This window comes from Pseudophryne corroboree, chromosome 4 (assembly GCF_028390025.1).
Source record: "Pseudophryne corroboree isolate aPseCor3 chromosome 4, aPseCor3.hap2, whole genome shotgun sequence".
In the NCBI taxonomy this organism is placed as follows: Eukaryota; Metazoa; Chordata; class Amphibia; order Anura; family Myobatrachidae; genus Pseudophryne; species Pseudophryne corroboree.
Window position 1 is genome coordinate 683961369 of NC_086447.1, and position 21811 is coordinate 683983179.

General features: G+C 45.1%; 1 protein-coding gene across 2 annotated transcripts in view; it reads right to left on the reverse strand.

The window, feature by feature from the left end:
- Positions 1 to 21811, reverse strand: part of STXBP5 (syntaxin binding protein 5) — a 698920-nt gene that overhangs the window by 368164 nt on the left and 308945 nt on the right. For both annotated transcript variants that reach the window (XM_063917879.1, XM_063917878.1), the window contains exon 5: positions 3827 to 3961. In XM_063917879.1, coding sequence (XP_063773949.1) covers positions 3827 to 3961 — 135 coding nt within the window. The remainder of the gene's footprint in view (positions 1 to 3826; positions 3962 to 21811) is intronic.

Here is a 21811-nt window from a genome sequence, read left to right on the forward strand (position 1 = left end):
AAGGGGAATCTGTCCGCCGTAAGGTGTAAAAGGGGATCTATTTGGCACAGTGGTGCTACTGTGCGGCGTAATTTGAATAATGGAGACTAATGTGCACCGTTATATGAATTGGTATTATTTTGTGGCCACACCCCTCCCCAGAAAGCCACGCCCCTATATTTTTTACGCGCGCCTACAGCGCACACTGCCCCTGTTTTACATAAAGGGGGGGGGGCTCCGATGACGTTTCTTGCACACAGCGCTAAAATGTCTAGTTACGGCACTGTTGCTAGGTATCCATTTCTCTGGCCCTGGGCAGGTCCCCCTCACCAGATCCTCTCCAGGGATGAGGGGGTGGACTTGGATGGATGAGGGGGGGGGCCCAAAGCATTTTGTCGCACCCGGACCCACCGCTCGCTAGTTCCGGCACTGGTCTGAAGTGTGTCAGTTTGGCCATCACTATTGTAGATAACTGAAATCCACACAATGATCTTAAAAATAAAATGTTATCATCACCTCCTGCTCTTCTGAATTTGCAAGTTAAGGAATTCATTTTTAGAAGCAATGGAACAAATCACTTGAGGGAGCTTTCTATCCCTACCACTGAATAGCACAGCATTGGATACCTGAGCCAAGTGCTGACACAGCGACGTAAGAGGGCAGCAGAGCACCCAGTGCTGGCTCCGTCCCTTGAGCGCATTAGATCATGACTTTGCACAGAAGAGGTGGGGCCACCAGCATCTGGAAGTGCAGCACTGACCTGAGGACACGCTGAGTGCTTGTGCAGACTGCAGTCTTCATACCTGGAGCCTCCAATGGATACTCCTGGGGGTACTGGAGCTGCGATCCTGGCTGCAGAACGCAGTTTCAAGGCACCCTGCTAGCCAGGAGCAAAGTCCGTGGCACAGCGATGGTGCAGTCACCAGAGCACCGCTTGTACACCCCTAGTAACGGTCCTGCTGACGCTGTGGTCATCCAATCAGAGTTCACCATTACTGAAGCCCGTCCTTCAACAATGTTTTCCTGCCTAAGGTTAATCTGGAAGGGAATTAACAGCATTGGAAATGCACAAAAAAAAAAAATTGGTTGTGATGATGGGCAGAAGAGGGGATTCTTCTTTCTGGTAATGGTTCATATAATATAAAAAAATAAAAATAAATGAACTAACATTTTGAAAAATAAAAGTTATCATGTTTTTTACTAGCTTTTTTTAATCAAATGGGGCAATTCAACTGATTGAGCATGCCCTGCCGCCCCTGATAGCCTGTCACTTTAGATGGTATGAGATTCAATTGATTTTCAGGTGCAATGCACCCATTCCTTTTTTATGCTGATCGTGCCCTTATAGGCCCTCATTCCGAGTTGATCACACGTAGCAACTTTTTGCTGCTTGTGCAATCAACTTGACGCCGCCTATGGGGGAGTATATTTTAGCATAGCAGGGCTGCGATCGCTTGTGCAGCCCTGCTATGCTAAAAAAGTTTCCTGCAAACCAAGTCCAGGGTCAGACCTACTTACCCTGTGCAACGGATCCAGCGACGAAGGTCCCGGGATTAACGTCAGACATCCACCCTCCAAACGCCTGACCACGCCTTATAAACGTTCGAATGACGCCCCGGAACGCCTCCCACCTGTCAGTCTTCATGCGATCGCCGCTGCGTGCAAATGGGTTGGAATGACCCCAATAGATACTGTATAGCTGTGTAAAGCTAAACGCATATAAACTATTGGGCACAATAAGGAAAATATGGAAAAAGCTGGGCTTTTTGTATATTTCTGCTCGCTACTCAGGAGGGAGCAAGCAGAAATAATGGGCATCCGCAGTATTTGCCTAAACGTGGCAACTATTGACTTGCTCCATCAGTCGCAGGGCACCCAAAATACTATTCAATACCCCCTTCAATTCCATTATGTGCGCTAACAGTCTATGGGATGCCTTCTGTACTTTCATTAGATTAATATGTTATAACAAGGACATCCCATTATCTATTTTTTAAACCAGCAACTCATTTAAAATTGAATAAACCCTTGAGAAAGAAAATATTAAATACAAGTCTATATAACCTCTAGCTGCACTGATAACATAGGGCAAATGTACAACATCAAGCATCACTCTATATTCATAATTGTAAAACTCCTTGTGCTGCCCATCTTGAGCCTAGGTCTCTTTACTAAGCCTTGTATGGAGATAAAGTGGATGGAGATAAAGTAACAGCCAATCAGTTCCTGACTGTCATGTCACAGGCTGGGTTTGAAAAATGACAGTTAAGAGCTGATTGGCTGGTACTTTATCTCCGTCCACTTTAACACCACCCAAGGCTTAGTAATTAGACCCCTTACTGTATTGATAATATTGCGGCTGGCACTGTACCAGTTTGTGATGCCATAACTTTATCAGTGCAGCAGTTTAAAAGACATAGGGGTATATTCAACTGAAGTCTGATCCATTCCGATATTCATTTGTCGGAATGGATCCGACCAGGGCTATTCAATGCCATCTCAATTCGACTTTAAAAAAAGTTGACTTCAGATACGGGAGATGAGACGGGGGAGAGCAGCGCTACAGCAGCGGTTACAGCAGCGTAGCCGGAGGATGTGTCACAGCCGCCGCTCATGGCAGCGTCCACCCAGCTCCAGCAAGCGAGGTCTCGCTTGCTGGAGCCGGGTGGACGCTGCTGTGAGCGACGGCTGTGACACATCCTCCAGCTACGCTGCTATAGCCGCTGCTGTAGCGCTGCTCTCCCCCGTCTGCCTGTGGCTCTCCCCTGTCTCCACCTCGTCTCCCCCCCATCTCCTCCTCTCCCCTGTCTCTGCAACCGCATCTCAATTCAACTTTTTTTTAAAGTCGAATTGAGATGGTCGAAAAGGGGCCAACAAAAGCACGCGGATCGGCAACTATTCCGCCAATCCACGTGCTTTTCGACAATTCTAATTTCTCGATTTGTCGAATAATTTGGGGTTAGATTGAATAGGTTGGAACCCGTTCTGACCTAAAAAAGTCGAAAACTGCCGTCTTTTCCACAGACTGCAGCTTTCGACTTCAATTGAATATACCCCTTAGGGGGAAATGTATCAAGCCTTGAAAAGTGATACATTTTACAGTGATAAAGTACCAGCCAATCAGCTATAAACTGTCATGTCACAGGCTGGTTTTGAAAAATGACAGGACCTGATTGGCTGTTACTTTATCACTGTGAAATGTATCACTTTTCAAGGCTTAGTACATCTGGCCCACAATACACACTGTATTAGTTTAAACACCATTTCAATGCTGAACAGTAAAATTGGAAAAAAAAAGCTGTCCCTATGCAGCCAATGTACAATGACACAAGTCCATGCTATTGTACACTCTCCACACTGAGCGTATTGTGAGCTTGCACTGGCAAGTACAGTAACTTCTCTGCTGTATGACACACACAACCTGCTCTATTATTAGTTTTCTAAAACAGGAGACCATGTAAATTCTGGGACTATACCCAAGAGTAGTTTTAATAAAATCATGCAGCTGTCAAAAGCTTAAAAAATAAAATGGAGAATAAGGACATGGAGTACAAGCTCAGCTTGGGAACCGTGTCATGGCCCATAAATGCTCCAAGTGATTTTATCTGCTTGGATTTCTCGGCTGCCAGCATTCAGGCCTCCAAAAAGTAATTAGCTCTCAGAGCAAGAACTGACGTATATAAACTGATAATCTAGTGAGGCATCAGATTCTCTGCAGCCAATTAGAAGAAATTTATGCATCTTTAACTTGGCTTTGTGCCCTCTTTTCGAGAAGCCTGCTCAGGGCATCGTCATGCAGCACTGGCACAAACATTCTCATTAATGTCATTGGCTACGTAACACTCACAGTTCAATGGCTTTATTCCACATGATGACGTAGCCTGAGAGCGAGAACGACTCCACGTTGACAATGTGAATATTTCCTCTTTCTGTCCCCACGTAGAGCCATTTGCTCTGGAAAGGCAGGTGGCAAAACGTTATCCTAGGTAGAAAATACAAAAAATACACAAAACAGACATAAATAAAAAAGGCTTATCAAGCATAAAGGTATACAATAGCTATGTATATACAGTAAAAGGAGAAAGCGGTGACAGTAAATTGCATTTTATATGACATGTTACAATTTATTTCAAAACGATCTACCTATTGTCAATTATGATAACTGCTGTAAAAGTGTGTTTTGTTTTTTTATTAGTCCAATCCTATACCTTCCAACTTTCACTTTTGTAGAATCGGGACTCCTGTGCGGCAAAGCTGCAGGTGTTCCTGGAAAGGGGGTGTGGACTAAGTAAAACGGGGCAGAGCTTCGTGGGAAAGCCACGCCTCCCGTGTCCGTCACTAAGGGGGCATGCCAAGCGCTCTGAGCTTCCCCCAGTCCCTCTGTCTCTTGTACGCACAGCAGCTATTCACCGCTGCTCTGCAAATCAGGGCAGCGAGTGACAGGAGCCCCCCCCCCCCTCCCCCCGCGGGACACTGCAAGACCTGATCTTTGTGCTTAGATAACAAGCCCAAGGTGATGTTTAAGAAAGCCAATAACTTAAAAGGTCATTTGGCACCCAGTCATTTTAAATAGGATGAAGCAGAAGACCCTAGTTCTCTTGATACGAGTTGGCTAACCGAGAATATATTAGGGTGTTTCAATTGTGGAAATAACCACTGTATGACTTGTGAATTTATAAAGCATAGAAGTACGGATTTTAGCTGTAGAACATTGAGCTCTTCTTTTACTATTACTGAGTTTGCCAGACTACTTATGCTATTTATCTAATTTCCTGCAAGTGTGGAATACAATATGTGGGCTGAACAACACAAACCTTAAATGTGAGATTTCTGGAACACAGACAAAATGTTCTTAAAAAGAGCAGGAAGCATAGTCTTTCCCAACATGTAATGAAGAAACATTTTTTGCTGGTGAATAGATGTAATCTGCTCTGCAAAAGAGAGGCATTTTGGATTTTCTCCTCGGGCACCCTCTCACCTTCGTACCTGAACGAGTCCATAAGATTAACAACATTAAGAAATACTTTGTGAACCTCTGCCTTATTATTAGTGTGTATATGCAGTGTATAGCCAATGCTCATTAATTGTTAAACTGACTTGCTATTGAGGGAATAACATCTAAAATGGGAATAACTGAATTATATATTTTAATATCTCTGTTTGATCTCTACAATGTCCATTTAACGTCTAATTTCCACAAATATACTTAAGTTGATTAGTTATTGTGACTTAATAGCAAAAATGGGATCATTCCAAGTCGACAAAATACTCTACTTCTATTACATGGTGTTTATGAAAAATGTAAAACTATATGACCCCATGGACATGTGAACCAACAAACTGCTCATTATTAGAGCACTGCCCCTACTCGCTAGGTCAGAGGTTCTCAGACGTGGTCCTCAAAGCCCCCCAATGGTCCAGGTTTTAGGTATATTCATGTCTCAGCACAGACGGTTAAATCAAATTGACTGGGGTGCTAATTAAGTCAGCTGTGGCCAAGCATGGATAAACCTAAAACATGAACCATTGGGGTGCCTTGAGGACCGCGTTTGTGAACCTCTGCTCTAGGCTGTTCTAGCGTATGCTGTTAAATTGTATTATAATATATATCTACTTATATGCCCTCTAAGATCTAAATGAAAGGGCATTATACCATAGAAAAGAAAGAATAAGAGCAAAGTTATCCTCTATGTTTTTATATATTCAGTTTTTCTTACACAAATATATGTTAATATTTCAATGTATTTCTCCATATATTTACAGGTGGAAAAAATGAAAACGTGGGATCAGAACCCTTAACCTTGTACTCATGTTGCTGCTTAGCATATTGCTACATTAGCACATGTATCGAGATATTCTAACATTCCCTCACTGATTCCACAGGGATGCATTTTTTTCAACTTAAATCTAGATATTAGTTTTCAGATTTATAGATTTGTAACCCTTTTATAAATTACATGTTTCTAAATAAGGCTCTCTACTTATTATATACTTTTTATTATTGAAAAGGCAATGCTGTGTACATAGTTATTCATGTTTCTCAAATGATCTCCTGCTTTCCATATGACTTAATTATTACCTGAAACAGGTGTAGATAAAGTAATGCTACATTATCATTGGCTAAAGGAGCTTTAAATACAAATCCTGAAAGCTCAGATCACACACCACTCTTTCCCTTTGAAGACACTGCTACTGGGCACAGCAGAGAAACTGGTCAGGGACCCAACTGTTGACCTTTACCAACATAATTTCCTATCACCTGCTTGCCATCTATGTGGAGCAGGATGAACTTTGCACATCAGCGCACTACTTCCCCCCTCTGCAGTCCCATCGTGTGTGACCAGCCTGTATGAACTGTTGACACCTGGCAGTGGTAAGGTCAAAAGGAGCCTTCCTTTTTCTCATAGGAATGAACATATCATACCTTACCTCCCTGAACAGACTGCTGTCTAGATCACAATTAAAAGGACAAGTAACAGCCTCTCTTGATACGGGGAGAGGTTAAGCAAGAGCACTTGAAACACTGGCTACCTAGGCAAAAAAAATTGACGCTATTTCTAATTACAGATGATACATGGTTATTTTATATTGCATTAATTAAAGTGGACTTGTTTCTACCTCTCCACAACCAGTGGAATGTATGTAATTTGGCACAAAAGACATTTGCGAAGTGTCTTAAAGTGGTCTGATCTTTTGAATAATTTCTGGAGTCCCTTATAATCATCTTTCTGGACGTTTAAAAAAAAAAGTCCTGGAAAACTCTAGAATTATATTTCTCATTATTATGCGACTCTTAGGTGCTAATTAACTGTTTTTATTGCTATATACTTTTAATTGAGAATGTGTTCGGCACACCTGTGTTAAGGATGCCGGCAATCAGAATACCGACACCGGAATCCTGACATTGGTCAGACGTCCGCTGCCAGAACTCCAACACCGCTAACAATGCCGATGCCGGAATCCCAAACATAAGTATGCCAGGGCTGGTTAGGATTAGGCGGCAGGGTGGGGGCTTAGATTTAGGCAGTAGACGGGAGGTTCGTGTTAGGCTGCTGGGGGGGGGGGGGGTGAAGGTTAGGTTCTAAAAAGGGAGGGTTAGACACTTATGGGGCATGGTTAGGCTGTGGGAGGGGGAGGGTAAGGATTAAGCACTGAGGGGAAGTTAGGGTTAGGCAGCAGGCAGAGCGGGTTAGGGGAAGTGGTTTAGAATACTTACCTAGCAGGTGGCAGTATTCTGTGACTCGGGATGCCGCTGTCGGTCTTCTGACCAGTAGCGGATTTACCACAAATCGGATGCTTATGGCCCTGTAGGAGCCAGGGGACCCTGCTGGTTCCAGTGATTAGACAGCTGTTGGGTGCCAGCTCCAATACACGCCCGTGCCTTCAGTACTGCAGTATTGTGCGTGTGAGACAAGTGTGTAAGACGCCAGGCACGCAAAGAGAACAGCTGGGATGCACACAGTACTTAAATATAATATATATATATATATATATATATAAATATATATTTATTTATTTTTTGGTATAACATCCACCTACTTCAAATTTTAATCAGACAGGGTGAGGGGGTGTGGACAGTGTTATTTTAAGTATAGTGTCTAACATCCGCCTGCTACAATCATGGCTGGGGGGAGGCACACACTGACTGGTGATATATCAATAGGCCACTATACTCTATTTTAAGTACTACCGCGTATGGGAGATGCCTGCTACAATGAGTGGGTGGAGCACTGATATATAATCAATACAGTCACACTGAGTGGTGTAATAATGGGTATTATAAGGGATGGAGGACCTGCTAGGCTGCTACAATCAAGTAAGGGAGGGGGGGCACTCATATATAATGCAGTCACCACTAATATAATTGGGTGTGACTGAATTATATATCAGTCCCCCCGACACACACAAACGCACATGTATCACATCCCCTATTAGCAGGTCCCCCGTCCCTTATAATGCCCACCATTAATACTGCACCCCTCAGTCAGTGACTGTATTGATTATATATCCAGTGCTTCTGCTGTGACTTCAATATACGATATCAATGCCTCCCCCTCCCACCTCCTCACTGATTGTAGCAGGCACTACAATCAGTGAGGAGGGGGGGTGGCGGGGGGCATTGATATATAATCAATACAGTCGCTGAGTGGTGTAATGATAATATTATAAAACGCTGTCAGCGAGTGAGGGGGACAAAAATGAGTATTTTAGGCGATGAGCTGCAATCAGCAAGCCTGGGTCACTAGTTTACAATGCAGTCAGTGAGTGAGGGTATAATAAATCAATGAGGGAAAATGCAGTAACTGAGTGGTGTAATAATAAGAATTTACTCACCGGTAATTCTATTTCTCGTAGTCCGTAGTGGATGCTGGGACTCCATAAGGACCATGGGGAATAGCGGCTCCGCAGGAGACTGGGCACAACTATAAAGAAAGCTTTAGGTCTAACTGGTGTGCACTGGCTCCTCCCACTATGACCCTCCTCCAGACTTCAGTTAGGATACTGTGCCCGGAAGAGCTGACACAATAAGGAAGGATTTTGAATCCCGGGTAAGACTCATACCAGCCACACCAATCACACCGTATAACTCGTGATACAATACCCAGTTAACAGTATGATAACAACTGAGCCTCTCAACAGATGGCTCAACAATAACCCTTTAGTTAAGCAATAACTATATACAAGTATTGCAGACAATCCGCACTTGGGATGGGCGCCCAGCATCCACTACGGACTACGAGAAATAGAATTACCGGTGAGTAAATTCTTATTTTCTCTGACGTCCTAAGTGGATGCTGGGACTCCGTAAGGACCATGGGGATTATACCAAAGCTCCCAAACGGGCGGGAGAGTGCGGATGACTCTGCAGCACCGAATGGGCAAACTCTAGGTCCTCCTCAGCCAGGGTGTCAAACTTGTAGAATTTAGCAAACGTGTTTGACCCCGACCAAGTAGCTGCTCGGCAAAGTTGAAGAGCCGAGACCCCTCGGGCAGCCGCCCAAGAGCCCACCTTCCTCGTGGAATGGGCTTTTACAGATTTAGGATGCGGCAGTCCAGCCGCAGAATGTGCAAGCTGAATCGTACTACAAATCCAGCGAGCAATAGTCTGCTTTGAAGCAGGTGCACCCAACTTGTTGAGCGCATACAGGATAAATAGCGAGTCAGTCTTTCTGACTCCAGCTGTCCTGGAAACATAGATTTTCAGGGCCCTGACTACGTCCAACAACTTGGAAGCCTCCAAGTCTTTTGTAGCCGCAGGCACCACGATAGGTTGGTTCAGATGAAAAGCTGATACCACTTTAGGGAGAAACTGGGGACGAGTCCTCAATTCCGCCCTATCCATATGGAAAATCAGATAAGGGCTTTTACATGACAAAGCCGCCAATTCTGATACACGCCTGGCCGAAGCCAAGGCCAACAACATGACCACTTTCCACGTGAGATATTTCAAATCCACGGTTTTCAGTGGCTCAAACCAATGTGACTTTAGGAAATCCAACACCACGTTGAGATCCCAAGGTGCCACTGGAGGCACAAACGGGGGCTGAATATGCAGCACACCCTTAACAAAAGGCTGAACTTCAGGTAGTGAAGCCAGTTCTCTCTGGAAGAAAATCGATAGAGCCGAAATCTGGACCTTAATGGAACCCAATTTAAGGCCCATAGTCACCCCTGACTGTAGGAAGTGCAGGAAACGGCCCAGCTGAAATTCCTCCGTTGGGGCCTTCCTGGCCTCACACCACGCAACATATTTTCGCCAAATGCGGTGATAATGGTTTGCGGTTACTTCTTTCCTAGCTTTAATCAGCGTAGGAATGACTTCCTCCGGAATGCCCTTTTCCTTCAGGATCCGGTGTTCAACCGCCATGCCGTCAAACGCAGCCGCGGTAAGTCTTGGAACAGACAGGGCTCCTGCTGCAGCAGGTCTTGTCTGAGCGGTAGAGGCCATGGGTCCTCTGAGATCATTTCTTGAAGTTCCGGGTACCAAGCTCTTCTTGGCCAATCCGGAACAATGAGTATAGTTCTTACTCCTCTTCTCCGTATTATCCTCAGTACCTTTGGTATGAGAGGAAGAGGAGGGAACACATAAACCGACCGGTACACCCACGGTGTCACTAGAGCGTCCACAGCTACCGCCTGCGGAGCTCTTGACCTGGCGCAATACTTTTCTAGCTTTTTGTTTAGGCGGGATGCCATCATGTCCACCTGTGGCCTTTCCCAACGGTTTACAATCATTTGAAAGACTTCTGGATGAAGTCCCCACTCTCCCAGGTGGAGGTCGTGCCTGCTGAGGAAGTCTGCTTCCCAGTTGTCCACTCCCGGAATGAACACTGCTGACAGTGCTAACACGTGATTTTCCGCCCATCGGAGAATCCTTGTGGCTTCTGCCATCGCCGTCCTGCTTCTCGTGCCGCCCTGTCGGTTTACATGGGCGACCGCCGTGATGTTGTCTGACTGGATCAGTACCGGCTGGTTTTGAAGCAGGGGTTTTGCCTGACTTAGGGCATTGTAAATGGCCCTTAGTTCCAGAATATTTATGTGCAGGGAAGTCTCCTGACTGGACCATAGTTCTTGGAAGTTTCTTCCCTGTGTGACTGCCCCCCAGCCTCGAAGGCTGGCATCCGTGGTTACCAGGACCCAGTCCTGTATGCCGAATCTGCGGCCTTCTTGAAGATGAGCACTCTGCAGCTACCACAGCAGAGACACCCTTGTCCTTGGCGACAGGGTTATCAGCCGATGCATCTGAAGATGCGATCCGGACCACTTGTCCAACAGGTCCCACTGAAAGGTTCTTGCATGAAACCTGCCGAATGGAATCGCTTCGTAGGAAGCTACCATCTTTCCCAGGATCCGCGTGCAGTGATGCACCGACACCTGTTTTGGTTTTAGGAGGCCTCTGACTAGAGATGACAGCTCCTTGGCCTTCTCCTCCGGGAGAAACACTTTTTTCTGTTCTGTGTCCAGAACCATCCCCAGGAACAGTAGACGTGTCGTAGGGACCAGCTGCGACTTTGGAATGTTTAGAATCCAGCCGTGCTGTTGTAGCACCTCCCGAGATAGTGCTACCCCGACCAACAACTGCTCTCTGGACCTCGCCTTTATCAGGAGATCGTCCAAGTACGGGATAATTAAAACTCCCTTCTTTCGAAGGAGTATCATCATTTCGGCCATTACCTTGGTAAAGACCCTCGGAGCCGTGGATAGACCGAACGGCAACGTCTGGAATTGGTAATGACAATCCTGTACCACAAATCTGAGGTACTCCTGGTGAGGATGGTAAATGGGGACATGCAGGTAAGCATCCTTGATGTCCAGTGATACCATGTAATCCCCCTCGTCCAGGCTTGCAATAACCGCCCTGAGCGATTCCATCTTGAACTTGAATTTTTTTTATATATGTGTTCAAGGATTTCAAATTTAAAATGGGTCTCACCGAACCGTCTGGTTTCGGTACCACAAACATTGTGGAATAGTAACCCCGTCCTTGTTGAAGTAGGGGTACCTTTACTATCACCTGTTGTGAATACAGCTTGTGAATTGCCTGTAACACTGCCTCCCTGCCTGAGGGAGTGGTTGGCAAGGCAGATTTGAGGAAACGGCGGGGGGGAGACATCTCGAATTCCAGCTTGTACCCCTGAGATACTGTCTGAAAAATCCAGGGATCCACCCGTGAGCGAGCCCACTGATTGCTGAAATATTTGAGATGGGCCCCCACCATACCTGGCTCCGCCTGTGGAGCCCCAGCGTCATGCTGCGGACTTAGAGGAAGCGGGGGAGGACTTTTGCTCCTGGGAACTGGCTGTATGCTGCAGCTTTTTTCCCCTACCTCTGCCTCTGGGCAGAAAGGACGGGCCTTTAACCCGCTTGCCCCTATTGGGCCGAAAGGACTGTACCTGATAATACGGTGCTTTCTTTGGCTGTGAGGGAACATGGGGTAAAAATGTAGACTTCCCAGCTGTTGCTGTGGAAACGAGGTCCGAGAGACCATCCCCGAACAACTCCTCACCCTTATAAGGCAGAACTTCCATGTGTCTTTTGGAATCTGCATCTCCTGTCCACTGCCGAGTCCATAACCCTCTCCCGGCAGAAATGGACATTGCACTAATTTTGGATGCCAGCCGGCAAATATCCCTCTGTGCATCCCTCATGTATAAAAGTGCGTCTTTTATATGCTCTACGGTTAGCAATATAGTGTCCCTGTCTAGGGTATCTATATTTTCTGACAGGGAATCTGACCATGCAGCTGCAGCACTGCACATCCATGCTGAAGCAATAGCTGGTCTCAGTATAACACCTGTGTGTGTATATATAGATTTCAGGATAGCCTCCTGCTTTCTATCAGCAGATTCCTTCAGGGCGGCCGTATCCGGAGACGGTAGTGCCACCTTCTTTGACAAGCGTGTGAGCGCTTTATCCACTCTAGGGGATGTTTCCCAACGTGACCTATCCTCTGGCGGGAAAGGGTACGCCATTAGTAACCTCTTAGAAATTACCAGCTTCTTATCAGGGAAAGCCCACGCTTCTTCACACACTTCATTTAACTCCTCAGATGGAGGAAAAGCTACTGGTAGTTTTTTCTCTCCAAACATAATACCTTTTTTTGTGGTACCGGGGGTAACATCAGAAATGTGCAACACATTTTTCATTGCCTCAATCATGTAACGTGTGGCCCTACTGGAAGTTACATTAGTCTCATTGTCGTCGACACTGGAGTCAGTATCCGTGTCGACATCTGTGTCTGCCATCTGAGGTAGCGGGCGTTTTAGAGCCCCTGATGGCTTTTGAGACGCCTGGGCAGGCACAGGCTGAGAAGCCGGCTGTCCCACATTAGGTATGTCGTCAAACCTTTTAGGCAAGGAGTCGACACTGTCGCGTAATTCCTTCCACCGCACCATCCACTCAGGTGTCGACTCCGCAGGGGGTGACATCACATTTACAGGCATCTGCTCCGCCTCCACATAAGCCTCCTCATCAAACATGTCGACACAGCCGTACCGACACACCGCAAACACACAGGGAATGCTCTGACAGAGGACAGGACCCCACAAAGCCCTTTGGGGAGACAGAGAGAGAGTATGCCAGCACACACCAGAGCGCTATATAACACAGGGATCCAACTATAAATGAGTGTTTTGCCTTATAGCTGCTTTTTATATATCTATCTATATATATATATATATATATCCTGCGCCTAAATTTTCTTTCTAGGAGCTCAGGAGAGCCCCTAGTGTGCATCCAGCTCAGCCGGGCACAAGATTCTAACTGAAGTCTGGAGGAGGGTCATAGTGGGAGGAGCCAGTGCACACCAGTTAGACCTAAAGCTTTCTTTATAGTTGTGCCCAGTCTCCTGCGGAGCCGCTATTCCCCATGGTCCTTACGGAGTCCCAGCATCCACTTAGGACGTCAGAGAAAATGGAATTACAAGTGAGGGGACACGGTGCAATCAGGAAAGTGGGAAAGTAATATACTGTAATAGAATATAAGGAGCAAAAACACCACATAATGTAATGGGCATAAATCAGGAATTAAAAATATAGTGCTATTGCTTGTTTGAGGGAGATGGGCCCTAAATTGGTATCTTGCTTAGGGCCCAATGAAGTCTAAATCCACCTCTGCTTATATCCGCTGGGATCCGATGCGCCAATATCGTACCTAACCCTTTATCTGTCTTATCCAAATGCATTAGTTATGTTTCATACTATTGCACTTCAAAATGAAAGTTTCTTTTCATACTATTTCTGGGTGTGGATCATAGGGTTGACAGTAACTAGGTGGACAGTCATTAGGTCGACCACTATTGGTCGACAGTGACTAGGTCGACATGGTCAGTAAGTCGATCTAGACAAGGTCAACATGGAAAAAGGTTGACATGATTTTTTTTTTTTAAATGTTGGTGTCGTTTTCTTCTAAAATGACCGGCTACCCCAATTAGTGCACCATATTCCCTCGCACTGCGCTCCGCACAGGTTACTTTTCCCAATCATAGTCCACATGGATTGTAAAGTACGAAAAGTTCAAAAAAAATTGAAAAACTCATGTCGACCTTTTTATGTGTGGACCTTTGCAACATCGACCTAGTGACAATGTCGACCTAATGCATGTCGACCAATAGTGGTCAACCTAATGAGTGTCGTCATAAAAGCTGTCGAACGAAAGACCAGAACTCACTATTTCTGTATACAAATATATCCAACTAGCTAACAACCACACTGTCAGAACAACATAACACTAATGTCAGCGCAGGTGGCTGTGCGCGCCCGAACGAAGCAACACTTGAATTGCTCTGTCCGGCGCCAACTAGTGACCATCAGCATGCAAAACACCTGAATTCTCTCCATAGAGGTGAGGAGCAGCGTAAGTCGTTTATTATATATCCAATAAGCAAGGCTATATTGTATGAAAGCGTGGCAAAAAAATAATAATAACTTGGAAAATACACATGCCTGAAAAGACACACAAAGATTCCACTAAGATAAAACACTATATTTAGCCAAAGTTGCAAAATGGCATGTACTGTACAAATATAATGGATTAGTCATGTAAAGGCGGACAATTCACGAAGTGTCAAAAAATTTGCTGTAAAAGCATTTCAGAAAACAAGGCAGAAATTATATTTAAAAGATTACAGTAGTGTCATAAACAGCACTGCTAATATCAAGACATCCTATGCTTTTCCCCAAGTTTGTCTTTACAAGGACACACAAAAGTTGCCTTGAAGGAATGATTCATGTGTTCTGATGCATTGTTTTAAACTATGCTTTTACAAAGGGTTGATGTCAAGGCAAATAGCTTCTACAGCAAACACACAAAGCTTTTAACAATTTTAGTTTAAAAAACACATCTGCAATAAATATTGTATGCAAAGGTCTTGAGGGATTCACAAATTGCACATGGATATCAACCTGTACGGTAAATTAAGGCATGGCAGCAAAAAAAAAAAAATGTAGAATACTTTTTGTCAAATTATTCTTTCAGTATGAAAGACATAGTGAAACTAGAATTTACCTCATACTTGCCTACTTTTGAAAAGGCCTTTCAGGGAGATTGTGAAAGTAACACCTATCAGCGCGGACATGTACTGCTACATCTGAGAGGCGTGTCATAAAAATGACTTACTTCCAAATGTAAATGAGCCCCAAAGTTAGTAAGATCTACTTGTTAAAGAAAAGACTCTTATATTTTGCAGAATTTGTTTGTGTATTGTGCTTTACAAGAGGTTCCATATTGTAAGTGACCATGAGAAACCTTATTTAAAATGCATGTAGCCATAGGGATCATTGTTCCTTATTCCCAATGCAGGGAAATGGCACTGATGATCCCATTTGAACGTATATATCGGATTTATTTCCCCCCCCCAAGAATGTAACAGCTATGTAATGGGTTAACATGCAATCAGGGAGATTGCTGGTCTATTGAGGGAGTCAGGGAGATTGCTTCTATTTCAGGGAGTCTCCTGCAGAATGAGGGAGGGTAGGCAACTATGATTTACCTTATTTATCTGACAAGTACAAAAACTATATTTAAACGTACTGATGCCTTTTTCTGTAAACTGTCATGGCACAGGCACTTAACAGACATGGGTATACTGTAGCAGAGACAAAGTAGAAAACCTCATACTAAGGGGGAGATGTACGAAGCCTTGGAGAGTGATCAAGTGGAGAGAGATAAAGTAAAAGCCAATCAGTACCTCACTGCCATGTTACAGGCTGTGTTTGATAAATGACAGGAGCTAATTAGTTGGTAGTTTATCTCTTTCTACTTTATAACTCTCCAAAGCTTAGTACATCTGCGCCATACTGAGAAGACTATACTAAAACATTTAGCTCATCAAGTTCATTAGTTAAAACCAACTTACCATTGATTTTATGAGCATCTGCACTTCTGTGAAAAACATAATTGGCAAGGGTGTAGCTAAAGGAGGCCCAACGCTGAGGGGGGACCACCTTCCCTGTCAAAGTTACATGTGTTATGTACTTTTTCAAAACTGAGTGGTCTATAGCGGCCCTTACAAACTTTTGCCTGGGGGTCTACAATAAATCTAATTACATCCTTGGGCCAGCTCACTGCAATGTGGTATAAAATAAACTGGAGGGCATTATAATGCTACATAATATGAACTGTGGCACTGTAATGTGACATATTAACTGGAGACACCGTAGTGTAGCATTTCGTGTGCAGATTCAGCCGCACAAAGAATATAGGCATGCCGCATATCATTTTAATCAGCAGAAGCTGCTTGTGCATTATTTTGTGAATAAGACGCATTTAAAGGGAAAAAGTTGCAAAAAGATTCTTGGTACTACTGCGTCACGGCATGTCATGACTCGAAGGGCTGTATGATGTATTAGGACACATCTGTACCAAAAAACTTGTGTTGGATCTTATTTGAGCACCTAGACACTGCACACATTCACCCCTCCACCGAGATAATCACCCCATGTCGTTGCAATATTATATATATAAATATGTACACCTACAGACATTCCAATACACGTTTGAAGAATGAAGAAGATATACATTTATTATCAATGAGTCATCTTCTCTAAGGTGTTATTTCAGGCTGACACTGAACTTGTCATCAGAGCTCCAGCAATCCTGCTGTCTCCATACATCAGTCCAAGACAGCACTTGTATAGCGACTTTACATTGCATTTATCATTAAAAGAAAGAAATGATCTGTGGAAACTTTGTAGGCAGGCAGCAAGTGAAAATGTGATTTCATATACGACTAAATTTAAAATAATGTGGGTTAATTAGACATACTCTAATTAGCATGAACAGCACACACATTTTTTTGTTTTGTCATTTTTGTATTTGACACTTTACTTAAATACATCTTTACTATAAATGTATTCTCTCTGTGAAACGTAACATTACGCTGAGTAAGCTCTAGGGGAGGGGAGTTGTTATTTTCTTGTTTAGTTAATATTGTGTACATTAATCTATGGTGTTCTGCTTTTCATCTCGCTTTAAGCACACTTAGGTGTGAGTTGCAAGTTGCCGTTTTCTCTGCAAATTCGTATTTTGCAATCCAATTAGAAACTCGCTCTGAATCAGGCAGAGGAAACGCACATTTTTTCATTCACTCCTCACTGAGGGTGAGAGATGGTAGGGAAATTCCTTATTTTAAGCTTAAAATGCCAGGACACCATGCAGAACCTCTCTGACACCCCCCAATGAGTAATTAGGCAATTGGAAGTTTCCAATTAGCCTAATCAGTCCAATAATTACATGTCATTTGTTTAAAAAAAAGTGGCCTCAAATTACCCCAAAATCAACTTTTTCACTGCTGTATGCACCCACAAATTTAACTGAATTCCCCCTCTGAAGTATGTTCATGACCAAGCATGACATTGGCTATCTACTTACAGATGTGTCCTCTTACATCCTTGCTGCAGTCACGCTAAACAGCCCTTTAAGTTGTGCCATGCCTTTGGCGGAAACTCGGTAGAGCCAAGCGTCTTTTTTCTGTCTTTTGCCACAAATGTGTGTCTTAGGCGTAATGTGATTGAGTACGACACACAAGCAGCTTCTGCTGATTAAAATGATATGCAGAATGTCTATATTCTGTGTGTAATAGCAGGTAAAATGAAACGTTACAACGTTGCAGTCACACAGAGAATATAGGCATGCTGCAAACAGGGTTGGACCGGCCCACAGAGGCACAGGAGAAACCCCCGGTGGGCTCCACTGCGGCTCCACTGCCTGGGGGGGCCTCCCAGGTTCTAGACTGTGCACTTGAATTATACATATGTTACATTATACTGCACAGGAATATGGTATATTTTCTACAGTGCATTGCTGTTATTAATCTGGTAAATTATCAGGCATAGACTAGCAGTATTTACTATATACTGTATATATATTTATCCAGGGGCCCATACCATACATTCTTTAATGGTTAGCCAGGCCTCTCTATGGAGGCTGGCCACACCCCTCTGCTGGCTTGCTGTATCCATAAAAATGGGCTCCTAAAACAGCATCCCCCCGGTGGGCCCTTCATGACCCAGTCCGACACTGGCTTCATATTATTCTAATCAGCAGACGCTGCTCGTGCGTTCTATTGCATTACATTGCGTCTAAGATGCATTTTTGCTGCATAGGACGCAAAATAAGATGCTCATCGCTACAGAGTCACATGGTACTCACACGTTATGTGTAACGTGACTTGTAGCACATGGAGCAAAGGTGCTTTTGCAAACTGTAGTCTCTTAAATACCTCTGTGTGTAGTGTTTAGGCTACAAGATTTCAAGTAAAATCTATTTATATTTCACTCTGAACTCCAACCCCCTCACTGGATTAAATGTTTCTTGTTTTATATACACTTCTAATTTGACCCTCATTTTACTACTAGTGAATTTAAGAAAGGACTAGGACATATGGGCTGTCTGATCTCAATGTGTAAAAATAAAAAATTTGTACCAAATGAGCACATAGTTATCTTATGCATCTACAACTCCACTGCATGTAGTGCAATAATACTCAAACATTAATGTGGTACTAGTTGTTTTTAAAATATAAAAGGCTTTGCAAAGCCATGTAAAATAGAGAATTAAATCTATTTTGCCCTATTACCATTTTTGTAAATCTTTAAAAAAAAATATTAAATGAAAACTTGTTTTCTGAAACTTTGATACTTAGGGGCCATAGTATTTAATAATTTGCACTCTCTCCTCATCAACGGCAGTGTCACATGTGTGGTCAGTAGACCCTGCATGAACAAGAGTCCTGATAGAGGAGTAAAGAGATTGCTGTTGCGGTCACTTCACTCCGAACACATCGCAGGCACAGGCTCCTGTTCCTACGAGTATATATTACTACATTTGGGTGCTATATAATTTCTTATTGATGCAAATAGCGGCGATAAGAAATTGCAATTATTGGTCAAAAATGTGATAATAGATAAATATGCCCCATGGACACCAATGCAACTAGCACATACTTGCCGACTGTTTGTGTCTCCTCCCTGGGAGAAGCCTGGAAAGCAGATACTGCTGGACACTTTGGGGGCAGGGGCAGATTCTCATGTCATTACGCCCCGCCCCCACCATGGCAAAATGATGCAATTTGCAGGTTGGTGGACAGGGGGGCCAGACTAAATTCTGCAGTTTGCTCCATTTAGCCCAACTACCTCCATTTGGTGCCATCATTTCCATAATTATCTCCCGTCCTGCCTGCTTCACTAGGCAACGCCCCAGCTGTGGGAAATCTGATTATTCTTCCGGAGGGTGCAGGAGAATACCTGAAAAAACGAGAGTCTTCTGCAACTTCCGTAGTATGAACTAGATTATTACACACCTGGAGTGCCCAAGATGACAGCGTGTTTCCACACCCTGTTGAGTGGGAGCATAAACAGGTTTAAATAAGAAGCCATCTCAGTTGTATGCTGTTACTATACTCTATAGTAGGGGTGAGCAACATGCAGCCTGTGGGCCGGATGCGGCCCGCTGTCCTCCACCAGTGCGCAATGAAAAGCGGCCCGACTTGCTGAGCCGCTTGTCATTGCGCTACAGCAGCTCCAAGAGGCGGCGCCGCTGAGACCGGTCACGTCACAGGGGCTGCTGACCAGGATCCCCTTTCCGACGTCAGGCGCTGGGCGGTACGGGGTCGGAACCAAAGCAGAGGCAGAGTGTGGATCTGTGCAGCAGGCAGCAGCGGATCATCTGGGCAGATGGACGCCCGGCTGTCTCCTGCTCCCTGCATAACCACCTCGGCCGGCTCCGCCTCCTGCCCCTGCTGCAGGTGGAGCATCATGGAGGAACAGTGGCAGCATCCCTACACCCTCCTTCCTCCAGGGAGGAGGAAGCAGATCTTGGCCTCCCGGTCACAGTTCCGGCCTCACACCCGTAATCACTGCCAGCGCTACTCCATGGGGCTGCACAGCACTTGTTGAGTGACCAGCCTGGATCCCCCTGGCCTGTACCTGGGACCCGCATGTGACACCCTGCAGCTCAATGGATTGGTGCAGAGAAAGGTGAGCACACTGTGAGCCCTGTACCCACCTACCCCAACCCCCCCTGTGTGTGACCCACTGTACCTCATACAATACCAGTCAAAAGTTTGGACACACTTTCTCATTCAAATGAATGAGAAAGTGTGTCCAAACTTTTGACTGATACTGTGCCTCTGTGTGTGTGATCCCCCCTTACCCCTGGTGTGTGTCCCCAGTACCCTCCTACCCCTGTGTGTGTGTTACACACCTTGTACCGCACACCCCATGTTTGATACCCAATACCCCCTACCTCTGTGTATATGTCACCCTGTACCCCTACCTCTGTGTATAAGACACCCTGTTCCACCTATCCCTGTGTGTATGACACTCTGTTCCCCCTACCCTTCCCCGTGTATTACACTATAAATCACTTGCCCCTGTGTGTGTTTGTGTGTGACACCCTGTGCTCCCCCATCCATGTATGATACAGTGTACACCCCCTACGCCTGTGTGTGAGCGACACCCTGTAACCCCCTACCTTCCCAACATTTTTGACAGTGTACACCCCCTGCCGCTGTGTGCGACACCCTGTACCCACCTACACCTGTGTGTGTGTTTGTGATGCCTTGTACCTGTGTGTCAACCTGTTACCCCACTCTAACCCTGTGTGTCACCCTGTACCTCCCCTCTCTGTAGAAGGAGGCCCTTTAAAAATGTTGCTATGAGGCACACAAAGCTCTAGTTACACCCCTGACTACAGGACAGCACTGAATCTGAGACCACTTAAGGTACAAATGCTTGGATGGCAGGTGGCAGCAGGACCTGCCTGATAAGGGGGGCAGGGGTGCCCAGTATGAGTTTGGGGAGATAGCTGTAACTGTGACAAGGGATGGAGGGAGGGAGGAAATGGCAACTGTGCCCAGTGGTAAAATGGAGACTGGAATAGACTAAGCTACTGTGGCATGCTTGTAAGTCTGGCAGTGGCAGCAGAACCTGCCTGGCAAGGGGGGACAGGAGTGCTAGCTCTGCCCAGTATTGGGGGGGGGGGGAGTTGCCAAGTGTGCCCAGGGAGGAAGGGAGGGGAGCTTGTAACTGTGCTCAGGGAGAGAGGGGAGCTGGCAACTGTGCCCAGGGAGGGATGGGATATTTTGTTTACGGCCCTCAAATATTTGCTGGAATGTGTTAAGTGTCCCCTCAGCTGAAATAATTGCCCACCCCTGCTCTATAGTTTTCATATACCATATAAGACCCTTGCTCTCACCTAGTGGCAATTTGCTAACATATTTTTAGGGGCAAAAGTAACATGTCGTCTACAGTACATTTTCTCTACACAGAGTCATGCTATAAAGAAGTACACCTACTTTAAACTTAGTTATCACAGAATGCATGTGAACTGTTAAAATGTGGTAAATGTGACAAATAACACATAGATAGTACTTTTAGAATCTGAAGCAGCCAAGTAAGAAAAGGTAAGTGTACTTATAATGCTCTATCCCAATAAAGAAAGCAATCTGAGATTGGGGCCTCATTATCTGATGATCAAAAAATTTAGCACAGCTACAATCATGTTCCCTACATGCGGGGGAGACGCCCAGCACAGGGCTAGTCCATCCCCGCATGTCAGTGCCGCCCCCCTAAACCCCCCCCCCCCCCGCACAAAAACAAACGCATCGCACAGCGGTGATGCCTTTGTATTTGAGGAGTAACTCTCGGCCAGCGAAGCTGCTGCGGCTGGTCGGGAGTTAACTATCGCTGGCCGCAGCGGCTGCGCGAGACGTCACGTAGCCACCGCGCCCCCCCCCCCCCCCCAACAGTCCGGCCACGCCTGCATTGACCGGACCACTCCCCCTAAACAGCGCCGTTCAGCCCCCTCCAGCCCAGCGACCGCCTCTGTCTCA